The sequence below is a fragment of the Vipera berus genome (assembly GCF_964194415.1).
Source record: "Vipera berus genome assembly, chromosome: 2".
In the NCBI taxonomy this organism is placed as follows: Eukaryota; Metazoa; Chordata; class Lepidosauria; order Squamata; family Viperidae; genus Vipera; species Vipera berus.
The window spans coordinates 140,917,379-140,934,469 of record NC_138203.1 but is presented as its reverse complement, the minus strand read 5'-3'; the positions used below and the strand labels follow the sequence as shown (position 1 = coordinate 140,934,469).

Here is a 17,091-nt window from a genome sequence, read left to right as displayed (position 1 = left end):
CAATAAAGGAGAATATTTGTAGCTCAGGGTTGACATGAGGGTTCCTTGGTGCTCTCTGAGCTTAGTGGTTTTCTTGCAGACATTTCATTACCCAAACTAGGTAACATCATCAGCACTGATGACGTTACCTAGTTTGGGTAATGAAACGGCTGCAAGAAAACAACCAAGCTCAGAGAGCGCCAAGGAACCCTCAGTTCTCCCCATCCCTTCCTAGGCCAGATACATCTTCTCGTTATAAAGTTTTTTTATTATTATTATTAACCTCTACATACATATGTTAGTTTTTCAAACAGCACGCGATCTGGATTCATAGAACGCTAATACATAATCAAATCCTATTCTTTGGTTCTCTCTTCTAACCATTTGTAGAATAAATTCCAGCTTCGGTGATATTCTGTTTCTTCTTTATCTTTTAATCTCATAGTTAATCTGTCCATCTCTGCGCATTCCAGTATCTTTTTTATTACCTCTTCTTCTGAAGGTATTTGTTCATTTTTCCAACATTGTGCATAACTTATTCTTGCTGCAGTTACAATGTGTAAAACCAAGTATAAATTTTGCTTATTGATCTTTTCTGGTACTATGCCTCATAAAAAAAAATCAGGATTAAATACTACATGTTCTCCTAATATTTTTTCTAGCCAAGCATGTATTTTTTTCCAATAGGCCTTTACTTTGTCACATGTCCACCAGATATGATAATACGTACCTAAGTTATGTTTACATTTCCAACATTTACCTGATACATTTTTAAACATTTTTGCTAGTCTAGCTGGAGGTAAGTGCCATCGATAAAACTTTTCATACAAATTTTCTTTATACACAGTTGACATTGTCAATTTATGATTTCTCTCCCACAATTTTTGCCATTTTTGTAATTCTATATTATAACCAAAGTTTTCCGCCCACCTTATCATTGTCCATTTAATTTGTTCACTTTCCATATCTAAAGTTAACAAAAAATTATACAATTTCTTAATTAATTTCTCATCAGAAGTTAATAATGTTAATAAAATCTTCTTCCCTTCCTTCCTGACTTCTGATTCTGTCCCTGTAGGAAAAGAACAGAGCTTCACTGTCCGCTTCAAGCGGGCTGAAGGTTATCCTGTGGACCTCTACTACCTCATGGACTTGTCCTACTCCATGAAGGATGACCTGGAGAAGATCAAGCAACTGGGAAGTGACTTGATGGCGACCCTGCGCAAAGTTTCTACCTCAGTGAAGATTGGTATGTAATGAAAACTCTGAATGGGGAAACACCAGAAGGTATAGGAAAAGCCTCACAGTTTAGTGCAAGCCTTAGAAGAAAAGATGTAAACGTATTCCCGAGAATACATGTAAACTGGAATTATTTTGATTTGGGACACATTTATTTTAATATTTTTTAAAATATTAGGACACCTTGGCTAGCATCTGAATTCTTTATCTTTACTAAGGAAAGAACTTTGCATCCTTGCTAACTTGCACTTACCTACAATGTTTTCCTTATAGAGCCACATGTTAGGCTTTTGTGTTGTTTTATCCCTCGGATGAGAATGTTTTCTTTGTAACTCTTGTAAACTGACCTGAACATTGCAATTCATTTGAACTGCTAGGGTTGCTTGTTGCATCGCAGTGGCGCAGTGGTTAGAGTGCAGTACTGCAGGCTACTTCTGCTGACTGCCGGCTGCCAGCCGTTCAACAGTTTGATCCTGACAGGTCTCAAGGTTGACTCAGCCTTCCATCCTTCCGAGGTTGGTAAAATGAAGACCCAGATTGTTTGGGGGGCAATATGCTGACTCTATAAACCACTTAGAGAGGGCTGTAAAGCACTGTGAAGCGGCATATAAATCTAAGTGCTATTACTATTGTGCTTTCGCTCGCTCTCTCCCCTCACCCATTCCGTTGAGGTTTTTTTTAACGTGAACAGACTTATTCTAAGTCTTGCCCTAGTTTTACTGTGCATCCCACTTTTGTATCAACTCCTTGATAACTGTATGTCAGCTTTCTCAAGTAGATGAGCAGGAAACACGACCAGATAAACTAATACTACTTTACTATAAAGCTATATTAACAGACTCTTGCATGTGTGAAAGTACAATTCTCCTGCCATCTCTTTTACAGCCTGAGAACCTAAGGAGAGTCCCTTCTGAGCCTGTTGCCCTGCCCACTATTCAGCTGTGGGCTATGCTCTCTCTTATCTGACTGTTCCCTAGGTGGCCTCTGTTCACCCCGTTTCCCAAAGTCTTATCCATGTACTTGTAGAAGGTTGAAAAGCCCTCAGACTGGGCTTTAAGGGCAACATGTGGGCCTGGTGACTAAAGTTGCCCCCCACCCCGACTTTAGGACTATGTGCAGAAGAGAAAACAGTGGGAATTCATGAGCAGTGTTTCAATGTGTACACAGACTGAGGAAGACAGAGGATCTTTTCATTGCAGGGTTTGGTGCCTTTGTGGACAAGACCGTGCTGCCTTATGTAAATATGGTTCCTTCCAAACGGAAACATCCCTGCCAAAACCCAAAGGAGAATTGCCAGTCAGCATTCGGCTTTCGGCACGTGCTCCCTCTCACTGAGAACGCCAGTGAGTTTGAGAGCAGGGTCAGTCAGCAGGGCATTTCAGCCAACCTGGATTATGCAGAAGGAGGCTTTGATGCTATTATGCAGGCAGCCATTTGCAAGGTGAGTGTAGCAGAAGCCCTGAGCACACCGTCTTTAATAACAATGAGGCGCCTGCTGGCAAGGTACCTCCAACCCAGATGTTTGCAACCATCTGTCCTTTGAGATGCTCGTATGAATTGTGCTCTGTGGTAGGGGGAACGGTAAGAAAGGTCCCATCCTAATAAGGCTTTTTCCCTCTCCATTTTCCCAATTTATCCAGGATTTCAACTTTCAAGGTAGGAATACTAAACCTCAGCTGATTAATACCACTGACTTTTCTAAGTTTTCATAACCAGCAGAACACTCCTGCTAGAGCAGACTAAACTATGAATTAAGCAAGATTGATTCTTTCTTTAGTCAGCTTCCCTGGATATCATATTACAATCCAGAAAAAAATGTTGACTCACCTAGTGGAATTATCATATCCTACTGCTCAGATGACCTCTCTTCAGCTGTAAATTAATTACAACCGAAAGTGTTTAAGAAACTCAGGCATGCACGAACCTTGTATCCCTATAAGCTGCATTACGACTGTGAGCTTGATTAATAGCCGTTGACCCTCCCCCCACTGCTCTATTCATGAATCAACCAGAAACCCTCAGTTTCTGCCATCTCTTCATGAGGAGCAGTTGTACAGAGTGCAAGTAGGCGATCTCACTATCTCTCCTTTACCCGGAAAGACTGCACTGGCTATCCACATCTGCAGCAATGGCATCCTGGCATCAGGGATGTCAAGCCCACCATAGATCCTCAACCAGAAGCCACTCCTACTTTTTCTCAATCCAGAGCAAAATTTCACAAAAGTTCATTGGGAGCCCACAGTCTGATAGTTTAGACTAACTGCTATATTAGATTTGTTTGCTGCTTTCCACATTTTCACTTGGAAATCCTGTTTTCTAAAAATTATACTAAGTGACAAAATCTGAGGTTTGCTATTGGTAGGTCCAACAGATCTTGAACTTTGATCCGAGCTTTATTCAAATGCTGTCTTGACCTCTTCTGACTATGCAACACTCCTGAGACATGGCCAGGGAGTATTCAGAATGAAAATATTGATGAAATTGGAGTTGCTGTTTTGAAAGTGGGAGAACCCATCTGACCCTTGCTTTCTCTTTTGCAGGAGCAGATTGGCTGGCGTAATGTGACAAGTCTGCTGGTTTTCACTTCAGATGGCACATACCACACTGCAGGGGATGGAAAATTGGGAGGGATCTACATGCCCAATGATGGCCGCTGCCACCTGGATGCCAATGGTGTATACAGCAAAAGTCCCCTCTATGTAGGTTCCCTTCTTAGCTTCTTGAAAAGCTACTGAGATTGCTTAGAAAATAAGTCAAAGTGCAGTGTCTACAACATCAAAACCTGGGACTCTTGGCGGGTGCTGAACAATTCAGTGGCACAATCTTCTCAGAACCTGGTATCTTCTGGATATTTTGGATTTTAACTCTAGTTGAAAGAGGAATTCTGGCAGTCGGTCTCAAGCATCTGAAGAACATCAATTGCAGATGTTCTGTACTGAAGCAGAACCCAAATCCTCTGTACTGACCCAGCTGGAATATGGAGAGAACAAAGGGATTGCAAAATCTCCCAGTCCCTATTGGCTGAAATTCTATGGGAGGGAAATGATGAGGAAGTGTGGGAATGCTTGGGGCTGTGAAATCAGTGGGGGAAGGAAGAACAGGGAGAAAGGTACATGTGTGGACCAATGGGTGATTTGGATGGTCTACCATGCCTATCTCTGGGGTTACTGAATCCATCACACAACCATCAAACATGTTTTCCTCATAGCAATGTCTAGTTATTAGCTAAGGAAAAGAGAGCGAATATTAGTTGTACTTTACAATGTTATGAGCAATAGCATTGGATGTAAGATTATTTGTTGAAATAGTAAGTAACCAAGAGTCCGCTAACAACTCCCATTAGCTTTAACCAACACAGTAAAAAAATAAAAGACAATGAGAATTTACCCAAATCTGGAGCATGTCAGGTTGCCTAACCCTGGCTTACTCTTTGAGCATCTATTTAGCCCTTCATTAGGTAATGGGATCATTGTCACCAACAATGGTAGCTGTATATCTGCCTCCCCACTCCAACATTGTATATTCTACTGATCTCTAGATTACTACAATACCATGCTAGTCCCTATTTCTCCATGGTAGCTAGGGGAAGTGTAACAGCACAGTGGAAATAAGCTGGTAGTTTGACAGTGGATATGTACTCATTTCTAATTGCCATAAATATGTTCTCTCCAATTTAGCAGTAAAGCCCTAAACAAACTGTTGGTCCGTCTGACCTAATACCTGGCCTGTATGAGAGAGGCTTTCTAAAGCTTTGAAGGATGGCCTTTTCTTGTCTTTCTGTCCAAACACATACTTATTAGAGATAGCAGGGACTGAACTGAATCTGCTGCAGCAAAAAAACATGCACTCTGTATTAGTGCCTTAGTTCTAGCCATAGTCTTTGAAGAGATGCCCTGAAGAAGTCTGATGTAAATAATGCAAATTCAATCAGTTGCTTCACATGCTTCTGCTTTTTTGGAGGGTGAAAGTAAATTCACAGCATTTGGTTTGGAAGGGAGGGCACAAAGCTGCTGGATTCGATCTGAAGTCCTGATGAGAGGGAAGGGTAGGTCCCTAGGGGGGAAAAAACAAGGAGGAAGGGAATGAAGGGAATCATTTGCCCCTGTAACTTCAGCCTCTGGTTGTTGTTTTTTTTTTTTTGCAGGACTATCCTTCTCTTGGGCACTTGGCTGAAGTGTTGTCCAAATCTAACATCCAACTCATATTTGCAGTGACTAGGTCAAGGCTCTCCTTATATAAGGTGAATGCTGAATTGAAGAGTGGGGAAGGGAGATTTACTTGAACTGTTGGGGAGGCGGTACAATCTCCCACTCACATTTTCCTCTCCTCTCTAGGGGCTGAGCAAGCTTATTCCAAAGTCAGTGGTGGGGGAACTGAAGTCGGACTCCAGAAATGTGGTGCAACTCATAGAAGATGCCTATAAAGTGAGGACATCGAGTAGTCTGGCTCATCTGAAATTAAGCCTGATCACTTACTAGGGGAAATACCACTTTTCCAGTGCCACCATCTACCTGAGCATTACTCAGAAAATGGCCTGGAGGGACCCAATCCTCATGCTGTAATAAGAAATAAGTAGACTACATAGGTTATCATAGTTGGGAGATAACCTAGAAGCACTCTGAGCCCCTTGAATGGACTGTACATCAGAGGAGGCTTCCTCATAAAGCTCTTCTAGCCTAGGGCAGCTTTTCAGTTTGTTTTGGATATTCTCAGACCCAGTAATGAGTGAAATTGAGAAGGATCCTGGCTTGTATTCAAACACTCCCAGGTGCAAGAGAAATTAAACAACCATATGTCCAGGCAAGTGAATGAATAGGCAGAAACTGGATGCCATGCTTTGCTTCACCTCTGGGTTGATGCAAACCAAGTCAGCCACTGGAAGAAAAATGTTCCAACCATCATGCATAGAACAGGAATGTGGCCAGGACGGAATTCTCTCCTTTTTCTCAGCCATAAGATCTCAGATGGTGTAGAGCAGGGGTGTCAAACTGCTGGCCCGTGGGCCGGATGCATCATGCCAAAACCGTGCCCACCCCATTGCTGGCAATGGAGAAAAGGTTGCAATACATTGCGAGTTTGACAACCCTGGTGTAGAGGTTAAGATGTTTATTTTATTTATTTATTTATTTTAATTCCATTTAAAGACTCAGGGCGGCTTACAAGCTTAGCAGTAGCCTTCATTCTATGTATATGCCTGCTTATTAGGGCTTTCACACACACCCCAAGCGGCATTATTACAAAGTCAGCTTAATTGCCCCCAACAATCTGGGTCCTCATTTTACCTACCTCGGAAGGATGGAAGGCTGAGTCAACCTTGAGCCTGGTGGGACTCGAACCTGCAATAATGTTAGATTGGGACTGGGGAGATCCAGGTTTTACTTCACCCTCAGCCATGGAAACTTAGTTTTGTGCTAGATGTCCTCTCCCAGCCACAACTACTGCAGAGGGTGATTTCTGTGGGGGGAAATGGGACGAAGAATACTAGGTTGCCATATTGCATCTATATTTGCTATATATGGATGTGTAGAAGAGGGCGTGGCAGAACTTAGGGGTGAAGTTAAAAGAGGGATCAGCCTAGAATCCCTGTGTAGCCACAAATGAACTAAGACCAGATTCCGCTGACCCTTATCTAATTCCAAGCAGGTGCTGTCAGCTGAGAAGATTCCTTTCCATAGACATAATTAGCAATAAATCAGTTTCATTGAACCTTCACATGTGAACCTGATCTTTCGTGCCTGACAGGATGCCATATGTAGCCATTTTTACTACTGGATATGCTATATTGAGCTCCTGCAGAACAGAAGGACTAATATTTGGCATTTTTTTTTAATTTGGTGGCTGAATGACTTTGAACAATTTTATCACATTTTGTTCTGATAGTATATACATCATCCCAATCATCTTTACTGTCTAGTAGTTCAATTTGATGCTCCCTTAAAATTGTGGCTTTCTTAAAGCGAATAATTGAGCTGGGTTTTGAAGCACAGGCCCTCCCTAATCACTGTGTCTGCTAGTAAGAGCATGTGTCAGCACTCCTCTTTTCAGCCTTGCTTTGCAGCATTGTATCATTCGAGCCACAAGCCTACTCACAACAGATTCTACTTGTCTCTCCACAGAGTCTCACCTCCACAGTGAAACTGGGACATTTCTCTGACCTTCCGCCTGGGATCTCCATTGCTTATGACTCCCATTGCGGGGACACAGAAACCTATGGGGAGACAGAGGGTGGAGAATGCAGTGACGTGTCTGTCCACCAGTTGGTGAGTATTTAGGTCAAGAGCTTCTGATGGCTCCAAGCATGTCTCAGGAGAGGCTCTCAAAGAGGTTGCTGCGTTACAGCTCCAGCAGCCTAAGAACGGATAGAGGGATACTGGGAATTGGAATTTGGCAACATCTGGATTGTCGCGGGTTTATCACTTAGGGAAGCCGATGGAGCCCCTCTCATTCACCTGTCTTCCCAAGGTGCAATTCACAGTGAAGATCACGGCAACCACCTGCCTCCCTGAGTCCCAGAAACTGATGTTGCGAGTTCTGGGAGTGGGAGAGGAGGTCGAAGTAGAGCTGTCGACAGCCTGTGAATGCCAATGTGGAGACGCCCAGCCTGATGCACACCACTGCTCTGGTGGACATGGCAACCTCACCTGTGGCATGTGCAGGTATTTATCTGACATATTTCACTGTGTTTTTCTAAAAGCTGCCTTGCTGCGTCATAATAGTCCAAGATCTTGACAGGGTAGGCAGAAACAGACCTGATAAGTACTAGGAGGGGAGGCTATAGATTTAGCCCAGGAAGGCAACAAAACAGAACACACTCAATAGCAAAATCCTTCTGGTTACCAATGATGTGTCCCAAAGGCCCTGGGAGTCGAGCCTGACTTGAAGGAAGTTTTACTTCACTCCAGTAATGGGCTGATAGTAAAATTAAAAGTATAATAGGATGTCGAGACTCTAGAAAGAGTACAGAGAAGAGCAACAAAGATGATTAGGGAACTGGAGGCTAAAACGGTTGCTGGAATTGGGTATGTCTAGTTTAATGAAGAGAAGGGCAAGGGGGGACATGATAGCAGTGTTCCAGTATCTCAGGGGTTGCCACAAAGAAGAGGAAGTCAAGCTATTCTCCAAAGCACCTGAAGGCAGGACAAGAAGCAACGGATGGAAACTAATCAAGGAGAGAAGCAACCTAGAACTAAGGAGAAACTTCCTGACAGTTAGAACAGTTAGAAGCTGTGAATGTTCCAACACTGGAAGTTTTTGAGAAGAGACTGGACAGCCATTTGTCCGAAATGGTATAGGGTTTCCTGCCTGAGCAGGGGGTTGGGCTAGATGACCTTCAAGGTCTCTTCCAACATCATCATCATCATCATCATCATCATCATCATCATCATCATCATCATCATTATTATTATTATTATTATTATTATTATTATTATTATTATTATTATTATTATTATTTCAATGGTAGAGTTAGTAGTACGTCCAAAAATGCTGCCAAGAAAATTGCATGGACTCGTCCAGGCAGGAGACAAGACTGACATAAAGGCCACACCATCACCCTGGATCTAAAATTCTCTCCAGAGAATTCTCGCCTGAAATTCTTTCCGGGATCTAGAATTCTCAGTTTCCCCAGCCCTAAGTGGGAGCTGGGCTCCCCTCAAGAGGCCCATAGCTAGGGCTCAGATCAGGCCGCGTTCATTTCTCTCTGACATCCACCGTACTACTGGGGTCTCCTTCCAGGATTAATTGTAAGTTGTTCTTGTTTAAACTCCTGTGTCAGCAGCCCCTCTGCATCATCCTACAATGTTCTTGTAAGATGATGTGAGAAGAAGAAAAATGTACAAATGAACAGTGGAAGGAGTAAACCATAGGGAGAATGGCAGGGAAAATAAGAGAAAAACAAAAATCAGACAAAAGGTGACAGATAGTAATGAAGAATATAGGACAAGATGTCACTCCTTCTTTAGCAAGAAAGTTATCCCTTAATTGTGATAGTCTCCCCAGCACCACAAAAGGTAACTAATGACTTTGGGAGTTATTCAAACATTATATAAAAAACACAGAAAACAAACATTTTTAAAGCCATTTTAATAAACACAATACTAGATTAAAACTTTCTTTCAATACATATGTCGTCAGGCTTGTAAAGATCCATCCTAACTGATTAATCATTGAATTTAAGTCACTCCCTGTTTGAATAACTCCCAAAGTTTGTAAGATATTATTGAAATTAAATTCAAAATATGAATGGCTAATGCTTTTAAAGAGAAGAAAGGTATCTTATTGGATTAGTATAAATTGGAGGGAAAGAGTTGAATTTAATGAGTTAATTGTAGTTAGTTGGATTTTTAGTGGTGTGATGTGTGTGTGTGTGTATGTGTATATATACACACAAACATGAAAGTTTTAATGTAGTTTTATGTTGTTGGGTTCTGGGTTTGAAAATGAGGGTTTTTTCTTCTTCTTTATAGCTTGAGTAATCCTTAAAGTTTGTAAACTATTACTGAAATTGAATTTTAATGTAGGTTAACAGGAAGTTTAAAAAGAGCAAAGTTTAAAAACAGATGTATTAGAACATTGCTTTTAGAAATGTTTTTAAAGAAAAGTTTAATGTTTTAAAATTTAAAAGAAGTATTTTTTCCCTTTGTGGTTAAAAAAAATTGGAAGAATATATTGAATTTTATTAATATAAATTATGACAGTAAAAATTAATGAGCAAACAGAAATATATATTTCCCACAGCAAGGAAAAGCAGAGATTGTTAAATCAATTCTTTTATCCAAAGAAGATAATATATTTAATTTTGTTTCTATTTGAAAATTGCTTCTGGACTGTGTGTGATAATGGGAAAAAATGAAATTTTTATTTTATTTTTGTTGATTAGACAGGTTTGCTGTTATAGAAATGGCTAGTATATATTATTGTACAAAAGTAAAAAGTTGAGGTTGTAATATTATTATCTTCTATTGTGCCAAAGAGAGTTGGAAGTCAATGGCTTTTTCTCTTTTTCCCTTTTTCCTTTGCCTAGTTTTCCATTACTTTTTATTTTCCTTTGTATCTTATATTTTGATAAAAATTAATAACATTTGATATACAAAAAACTAACGGATGACCTGAATATCTTCCTCTCCCTCAAAATATAACTGTGATGACTCTGCAATCTACACACCATAAGGTAAAGGTAAAAGGTAAAGGTTCCCCCACACATGCCTGCTAGTCGTTTCCAACTCTAGGGGCTGGTGCTCATCTCTGTTTCAAAGCCGAAGAGCCAGCGCTTGTCCGAGGACGTCTCCGTGGTCATGTGGCCGGCATGACTAGATGCCAAAGATGCACGGAATGCTGTTACCTTCCCACCATAGTGGTCCCTATTTTTCTACTTGCATTTTTACGTGCTTTCGAACTGCTAGGTTGGCAGAAGCTGGGACGAGTAACAGGTGCTCGGTCTGTTACCCGGCACTCAGGATTCAACCCGCCAAACTGCCGACCTTCTGATCGACAAGCTCAGCGTCCTAACCCACTGAGCCACCGCCTCCCTCTACACACCATAACTACCGCCAAATTGGTTATTGACCACAGAAAATAGTAAAAATTTCACTTATTGTTGCAGATCAATAAATGCTCAAAAAACCATTTTTTCTTCCTTTGCCTGGAATAAGATCCAGGTCAGAAATATTGCAATAGTAGTGTAATATTGATTTCTTCTTCTTCTTTTGCCTTCATGAAATGTAGTCTTACGATCTACAGGTAGGTCTCAACTTATGACTGGACTCTTGGTGACTGTTTGAAGTTATGACAGACCAGCTAAAAATACATACAACCAGTGGTGGGATTCAAATATGTGAACAACCGGTTCTCTGCCGAACTGGTATGAACCGGCTGAATCCCACCACTGCTTACAACCCAGATTCAATGAACTCCCCCTACCCCAGGATCATGTGATTGAATTTTGAGTGCTTACCAACCAGCCTGAATTTACAGCCACTTGCAGCATCTCAGAGTTGCATTACCACAATTTATGACTTTTTTTGGTCAGAAATCAGTGTTTGCTTCTGGTTTCTGGCAAAACAAAAAAAAGTCCCTTGCAGACAATGGATTCGCTTAACAATGGAGCCCAGAATTTCTGTTGCTAAATGAGACAGTTAAGTGAATATTGCCCCATTTCATGACCTTTCTTGTCACAGTTGTTAAGCAAATTGCTGCTGTAAAAAATGTCATGAAATCACCCGTGTGACAACCCATTTAACAACCAGCATGACTTATGACAACCATAATTTTGGGTTCAATTGCTGTTGTAAATCCGAGGGTTTGATCAGATAGAAAAACACGTTCCTGCTATTCTCTGGCTACTTATCTGGATTTTTCCAAGAGAATTTGCCAGTTTCTTCAGAATCAACTAAATCCAACAGGTCAGACCAGACTTGTACAGGTAGTCCTTGACTTACAACAGTTCGTTTAAGCAATCATTCAAAGTTAAAACAGCACTGGAAAAAGTGACTTACGACCATTTTTCACACTTATGATCACTTCAGCATCCCCATGGGCACATGATGAAAATTGGGAGGCTTGGCAACTGACTCATATTTATGACGGGGGTGGTGGTGGGGGTGGTGTGGCCTGATGCCCTTTTTGCGACCTTCTGACGAACAAATTCAATGGGGGAAGCCAGATTCACTTAACAGCTGCGTTATTAAATTAACAACTGCAGTGATTCACTTAACAACTGTGGCAAGAAAGGTCCTGAAATGGGGCAAAACTCACTTAACAACTGTCTCACTTAGCAACAGAAATTCTGGGCTCCATTGTGGTCGTACGTCAAGGACTACCTGTAGTGTGTTCCTGGAAGATCTGATTAGAGAACTTCTCTGAGAAGAGTAAAAAGTTGAAACCTTCATGTCCAAGTGGCAGCTCCTATTCAGAAGAAGCACTTAAAAGTATCGGACAAGCAATAATTACTCATGGTGATTTCTGATAGTTTTGGTGTGTGTGGGGGGAGGTTGTTTAAACCTTCTTTTTGACCAAACGCAATCAGTGCAATCCAAATTTAAAAACTGCAGAAAGTTTCAAAGTGGTCGTTCGGACTAACCCCCAAATCTCACATTTATCTTCTCACTGTAAAATTCAGTGAAGAAAAAAGTATCTAGATCACATCTAAAAAAGACATGATATGGCAATGTGATGTGTATAATCCTGATTTCGCTCATAAATCTTGCCAGATTCCCTGTTTGTTTTTTTGTAGTAAATGTAAGAATGAAGCACCTATATATTTAAACATTTAGTTTGAAATGTTCTTTAAAAAGGATAGTTTCCCCTGGGAAATTCTGGAGGGGGCTTCAACCCCATTACCTCTGGAATGTTATTCCATGCCCTAACAAGGTATCTTTCCCCTTCCCCCCTAAAATGATATAAAAAGGGTCAAAAGTATGTCCTCAGAAGATGCCCATGTTAAATTCTCTGCTGTTTGGATTGTCCTTGAAGGTGGATAGATGCCTGATTGTGCCACCTGAAGAAGAGTTTGGAGTGAAGACAATACAATGGAAAACAGAGAAAGCAAGGGCATTCCTTTGTAACAAGCAGCTGCGTTCAGAAATCTCTCTGAGTTTAAAATAAAACTCTTGAGTTTTATTTAGTTCAGCATCGGTTTGGAACTTGCAGAGATCGTTTCAGGTGAAAGTCTTGAAGAAGGGTTGAAAGACAACAATTTATTTATAATAACTATAATAGCACAGCATCAGCAGAGTTCCCCTTTCCTTTTCACCCCTCTTCTATCCATACCTAGACTAGGGTTTAACCCCAGCTCTATCATAATTGAAGGATTGTAGCTAGGCCAGCATGGAGAGGTAGGAAGCTGGTCAGGATGAAACCACACAAGCCAACAGTTGACTTAGAAATGCTCTTTGGCTCCCCTCCACAGCCCATTTCTCATTTTTGTTCTAGATGTCATGAAGGCTACGTTGGCCGGCGCTGTGATTGCAGGAAAGAGGAACTACTAAGTTCAGAAACTGTGAGCTTAGCAAGTGGGTCCTTCTGCAGTTGTGACAACGTTGCTTGCGAACGACATAATGGGCAACTCTGTGCAGGTAAAAACATGAATTTTTTTAAAGAACAAAGGCACTATTACTCTAGAATAGAATAGAATAGAATAGAATAGAATAGAATGGAATGGAATGGAATGGAATGGAATGGAATGGAATAGAATAGAATAGAATAGAATAGAATAGAATAGAATAGAATAGAATAGACCTTGGCGGTCTTCTAGTCCAACCCCCTGCTCAGACAGGAAACCCTATACCATTTCAGACAAATGGCTGTCCAGTCTCTTCTTAAAAACTTCCAGTGTTTGAGCATTCACTTCTTCTGGAAGCAAGTTGTTCTGGTGATTAATTGTTCCAACTGTCAGGAAACGTCTTAGTTCTAGGTTGCTTTTCTCCTTGATTAAAGGTAACGGTAAAGGTTCCCCCGCACATGCGTGCTAGTCGTTTCCGACTCAGGGGCCGGTGCTCATCTCCGTTTCAAAGCCGAAGAGCCAGCGCTTGTCCGAGGACGTCTCCGTGGTCATGTGGCCGGCATGACTAGACACCAAAGGTGCACGGAACGCTGTTACCTTCCCACCATAGTGGTCCCTATTTTTCTACTTGCATTTTTACGTGCTTTCGAACTGCTAGGTTGGCAGAAGCCGGGACAAGTAACAGGAGCTCACTCTGTTACGCGGCACTCGGGATTTGACCGACCAAACTGCCGACCTTCTCCTTGATTAGTTTCCATCAATTTTTTCTTGTTCTGTCTTCGGGTGTTTTGGAGAATAGCCTGACTCCCTCTTCTTGTGGCAAGCCCTAGGATATTGGAACACTGCTATCATATCATGCCTAGGCCTTCTTTTCATTAAATTAGACATACCCAATTCCAGCAGCCGTTCCTATATGTCTTAGTCTCCAGGCCCTTGATCATCTTTGTTGCTCTTCTCTGCACTCTTTCTAGAGTCTCAGCATCTTTTTTACATCGTGATGACCAAAACTGGATGCCGTATTCCAAGTGTGGCCTTACCAATACCACATTATAAAGTGGTATTAACACTTCACATGATTTTGATTCTATCCCTCTGTTAATGCAGCCTAGAACTGTGTTGGCTTTTTTGTATGTAGCTCAGGGTTGAACCATAGAGGACTTGGTTTTGTCTGAACTTTATTGATTGCTTGCAGGCATTTAATTTCCCAGGTAGGCAACATCAGTGATGGACAAAGGGAAAAACAAATAGAAAAATGGACAGAATGACAGATGGACAAAATGGACAGTCAGCTGGCCAGACCAGACAGATGGATGGACAGACAGTGCACAGATGGACAGAGTCACAAACAGAAGGATGAATGGACAGATAGATGATAAACAGGGAGACAGAAGGATGAACAGAAGGCACATGGATATACAGTTCAGAGACAGATGAACAGAAGGACAGGTTATTGAATAGATAGACAAAGAAACAGGTAGACCGACAGACACACAAAAAGATGGATGAACAGACGGAAAAATATAAGGACAGGCAGGTAGAAAAATTGACAGATAGGATAGTATAATCTGTAACCTTCTGGGCTTTGAGGCTTCTCTTGTAATCACAGTACAGGTAGGTCTTGATTAGTGCTGATAAGGAATTCCATAAAATGGCCACATTATTCAGATTTGCATTATTTAAAGTGATATTTCTGCAGCAAATAAGGTAATTGGTTCCAGCTTGATGGAAACAAGCAGTGAACATTTTTAAACATAAATTTGTATATCTTTATTAATGAAATATAAGAGATTAAAACAATATATTTGCAAATTTATTTTTAACAAAGTCACACAGTAGATACTGTATACAGTAGAAAGCATAGTAAAAAGAAAAAAATTCTAAATATTCCTATCGATAAGAATATTTATTTGTTAATAAAATAAATAAATCAAGTGAACAAAGACAAACTAGAGGATAAATTCATATTCGAAGCATACCTGCTATCTATTGTATTTTGCTGTAACTCTTCAGAATGGGCCTTCTTCTTCTTCTTCTTCTTCTTCTTCTTTTTTTGTACTTTCCTTGAACAAAACCTCCCTTTTCTCCATTTTGCACACATGATATATGTGTTAGCATCTAAAACCCAAACAGCAAGGGTGCATCTGCTAGCCTCAACTGTGCATATATTTGCTTTATATTAAGTTGACTTTGGCTTGCATTAAATATGACCTGGTATCAATATATAATTTGCACTAAATCAGCTGCTGCACTATTTGAATTCACACTAACCAGGACTTACCTGTAGTTCTGAATGCCAATAAAAGATATTTGCTGCCTCTTTCTCCAAATTGAAGCGGGCATTTTCCCCACAATAGAAGAACTCTGCTATGGTGCTTGTCTCTTTCTGCCAACAGGTAACGGGCAGTGCCAGTGTGGCTATTGCCAATGCCAGGCCAACTACACTGGCAGCGCGTGTGAGTGCAGCCTGGATACCAGTGGGTGCACTCAGGAGGGCAAGATCTGCAGTGGGCATGGCCACTGTGTCTGCAACCGATGCCAATGTGACACTGGGTGGTTGGGCATCCACTGTGCCGATCACCAGATGATCTGTGAAGCACACAGGTGAGGATAAGGGGAAGGAGCCAATGGCTGGAGGAGAGAGACTGGGTGCTCGTTCATGGCAGGAGGGCTTCATTCAGCAAAGTACATTGTCAGTCATCCCCCTGATGACGTCAAAGAGAGAACTGTTACCACGTCCTTTGGTTGGGTTTCAGGCCAATGACCCTGCGCTTCTCAGTTGTTCACCAATACTGCACAGGAGCACTGGATACTCACAATGCAAGTTTCCTTGAACAAGCTGTCACCCTAAATCCCTCCATTTAGACTGGAATACCGGTGGGCATTGGTGAAACAGACAGATCAGTTGAAAGCAGGGTTGCAAAAGCTGAGGTGCTGGGATTGTCTGAATCTAAAGGATTGCCAGGTCTGTAGATCTCATCCCAGGCTGCCATCAAATTTTAAGTGGCAGAAAGGGACGTTAGCAAGTACATAGAGGGCTACACAAGTTTTTATATTCCTAGTCAGCACACTGACAACATTTAGAACTGCAATCTTAGCATTTTTCAGAAGATGCCAGCTTCAGGAAGATTTCATTGGGCTTCCCTGTGCTACTACTGGCAGTCCTTGACTTACAGCCAGAATTTCCATTGCTAAACAATGTTGCCACTGAATGTTAGTAAGGATTCACTAGATAGAAAAGGAATCTGGGTGGACAAAGCAAGCAACTTTGGTGCTTGTGCATTTCATAAACAAAACCAGTCCATGTGTCATGAACCAACGAGAAAAGCCGCCCCCCATCATCAATTGGTTGAACCACTGCAGTCACTGCCCAGGTGATCAAAGAGTTCTCCATTGGTACTAGCAGTTTTCAGGTGTCTCTGTGGGGGGTGGGGGCATCCTTTGTGCTAAGCAAGAGTAAATGAAAAGCCCCCAGTTTAAAAAGCTGTACATCTGTTGGCAGGGATTGTGCCGAGTGCAAGGCTTTTGGGACTGGACCACTGAGTCAGAACTGCAGCAATTCCTGCAGCCAAACAGTGAGAGTGTTGGTGGCCCCTGTGGATAAGAGATGGTGCCAGACGAAGGGAGGAGATGGACGCCTCCTCATCTACCTCATTGAGAAGGACAAGACGGGCAGCATCCTCCTCACAGTGAATGACCAAAAGGGTGAGTTGCCAAGGGACAAAGTGTGAGCGTGTGCTGTCACTCTTCTTTCCTGTTGGGGTTTCTCAGAGACAGTTGGTTAGATGGATATACATCTCTCTCTCTCTCTCTCTCTCTCTCTCTCTCTCTCTGTGTGTGTGTGTGTGTCTGTGTGAAATGTTATATATGTTATGTGT

General features: G+C 41.6%; 1 protein-coding gene across 2 annotated transcripts in view; it reads left to right on the top strand.

Moving 5' to 3' along the window:
- Positions 1–17,091, top strand: part of ITGB7 (integrin subunit beta 7) — a 46,495-nt gene that overhangs the window by 26,267 nt on the left and 3,137 nt on the right. For both annotated transcript variants that reach the window (XM_081315802.1, XM_081315801.1), the window contains exons 6-15: positions 1,058–1,228; positions 2,418–2,659; positions 3,759–3,917; positions 5,363–5,458; positions 5,553–5,642; positions 7,335–7,478; positions 7,681–7,874; positions 13,147–13,289; positions 15,610–15,817; positions 16,716–16,918. In XM_081315802.1, the coding sequence (XP_081171928.1) occupies positions 1,058–1,228; positions 2,418–2,659; positions 3,759–3,917; positions 5,363–5,458; positions 5,553–5,642; positions 7,335–7,478; positions 7,681–7,874; positions 13,147–13,289; positions 15,610–15,817; positions 16,716–16,918 (1,650 nt within the window). The remainder of the gene's footprint in view (positions 1–1,057; positions 1,229–2,417; positions 2,660–3,758; positions 3,918–5,362; positions 5,459–5,552; positions 5,643–7,334; positions 7,479–7,680; positions 7,875–13,146; positions 13,290–15,609; positions 15,818–16,715; positions 16,919–17,091) is intronic.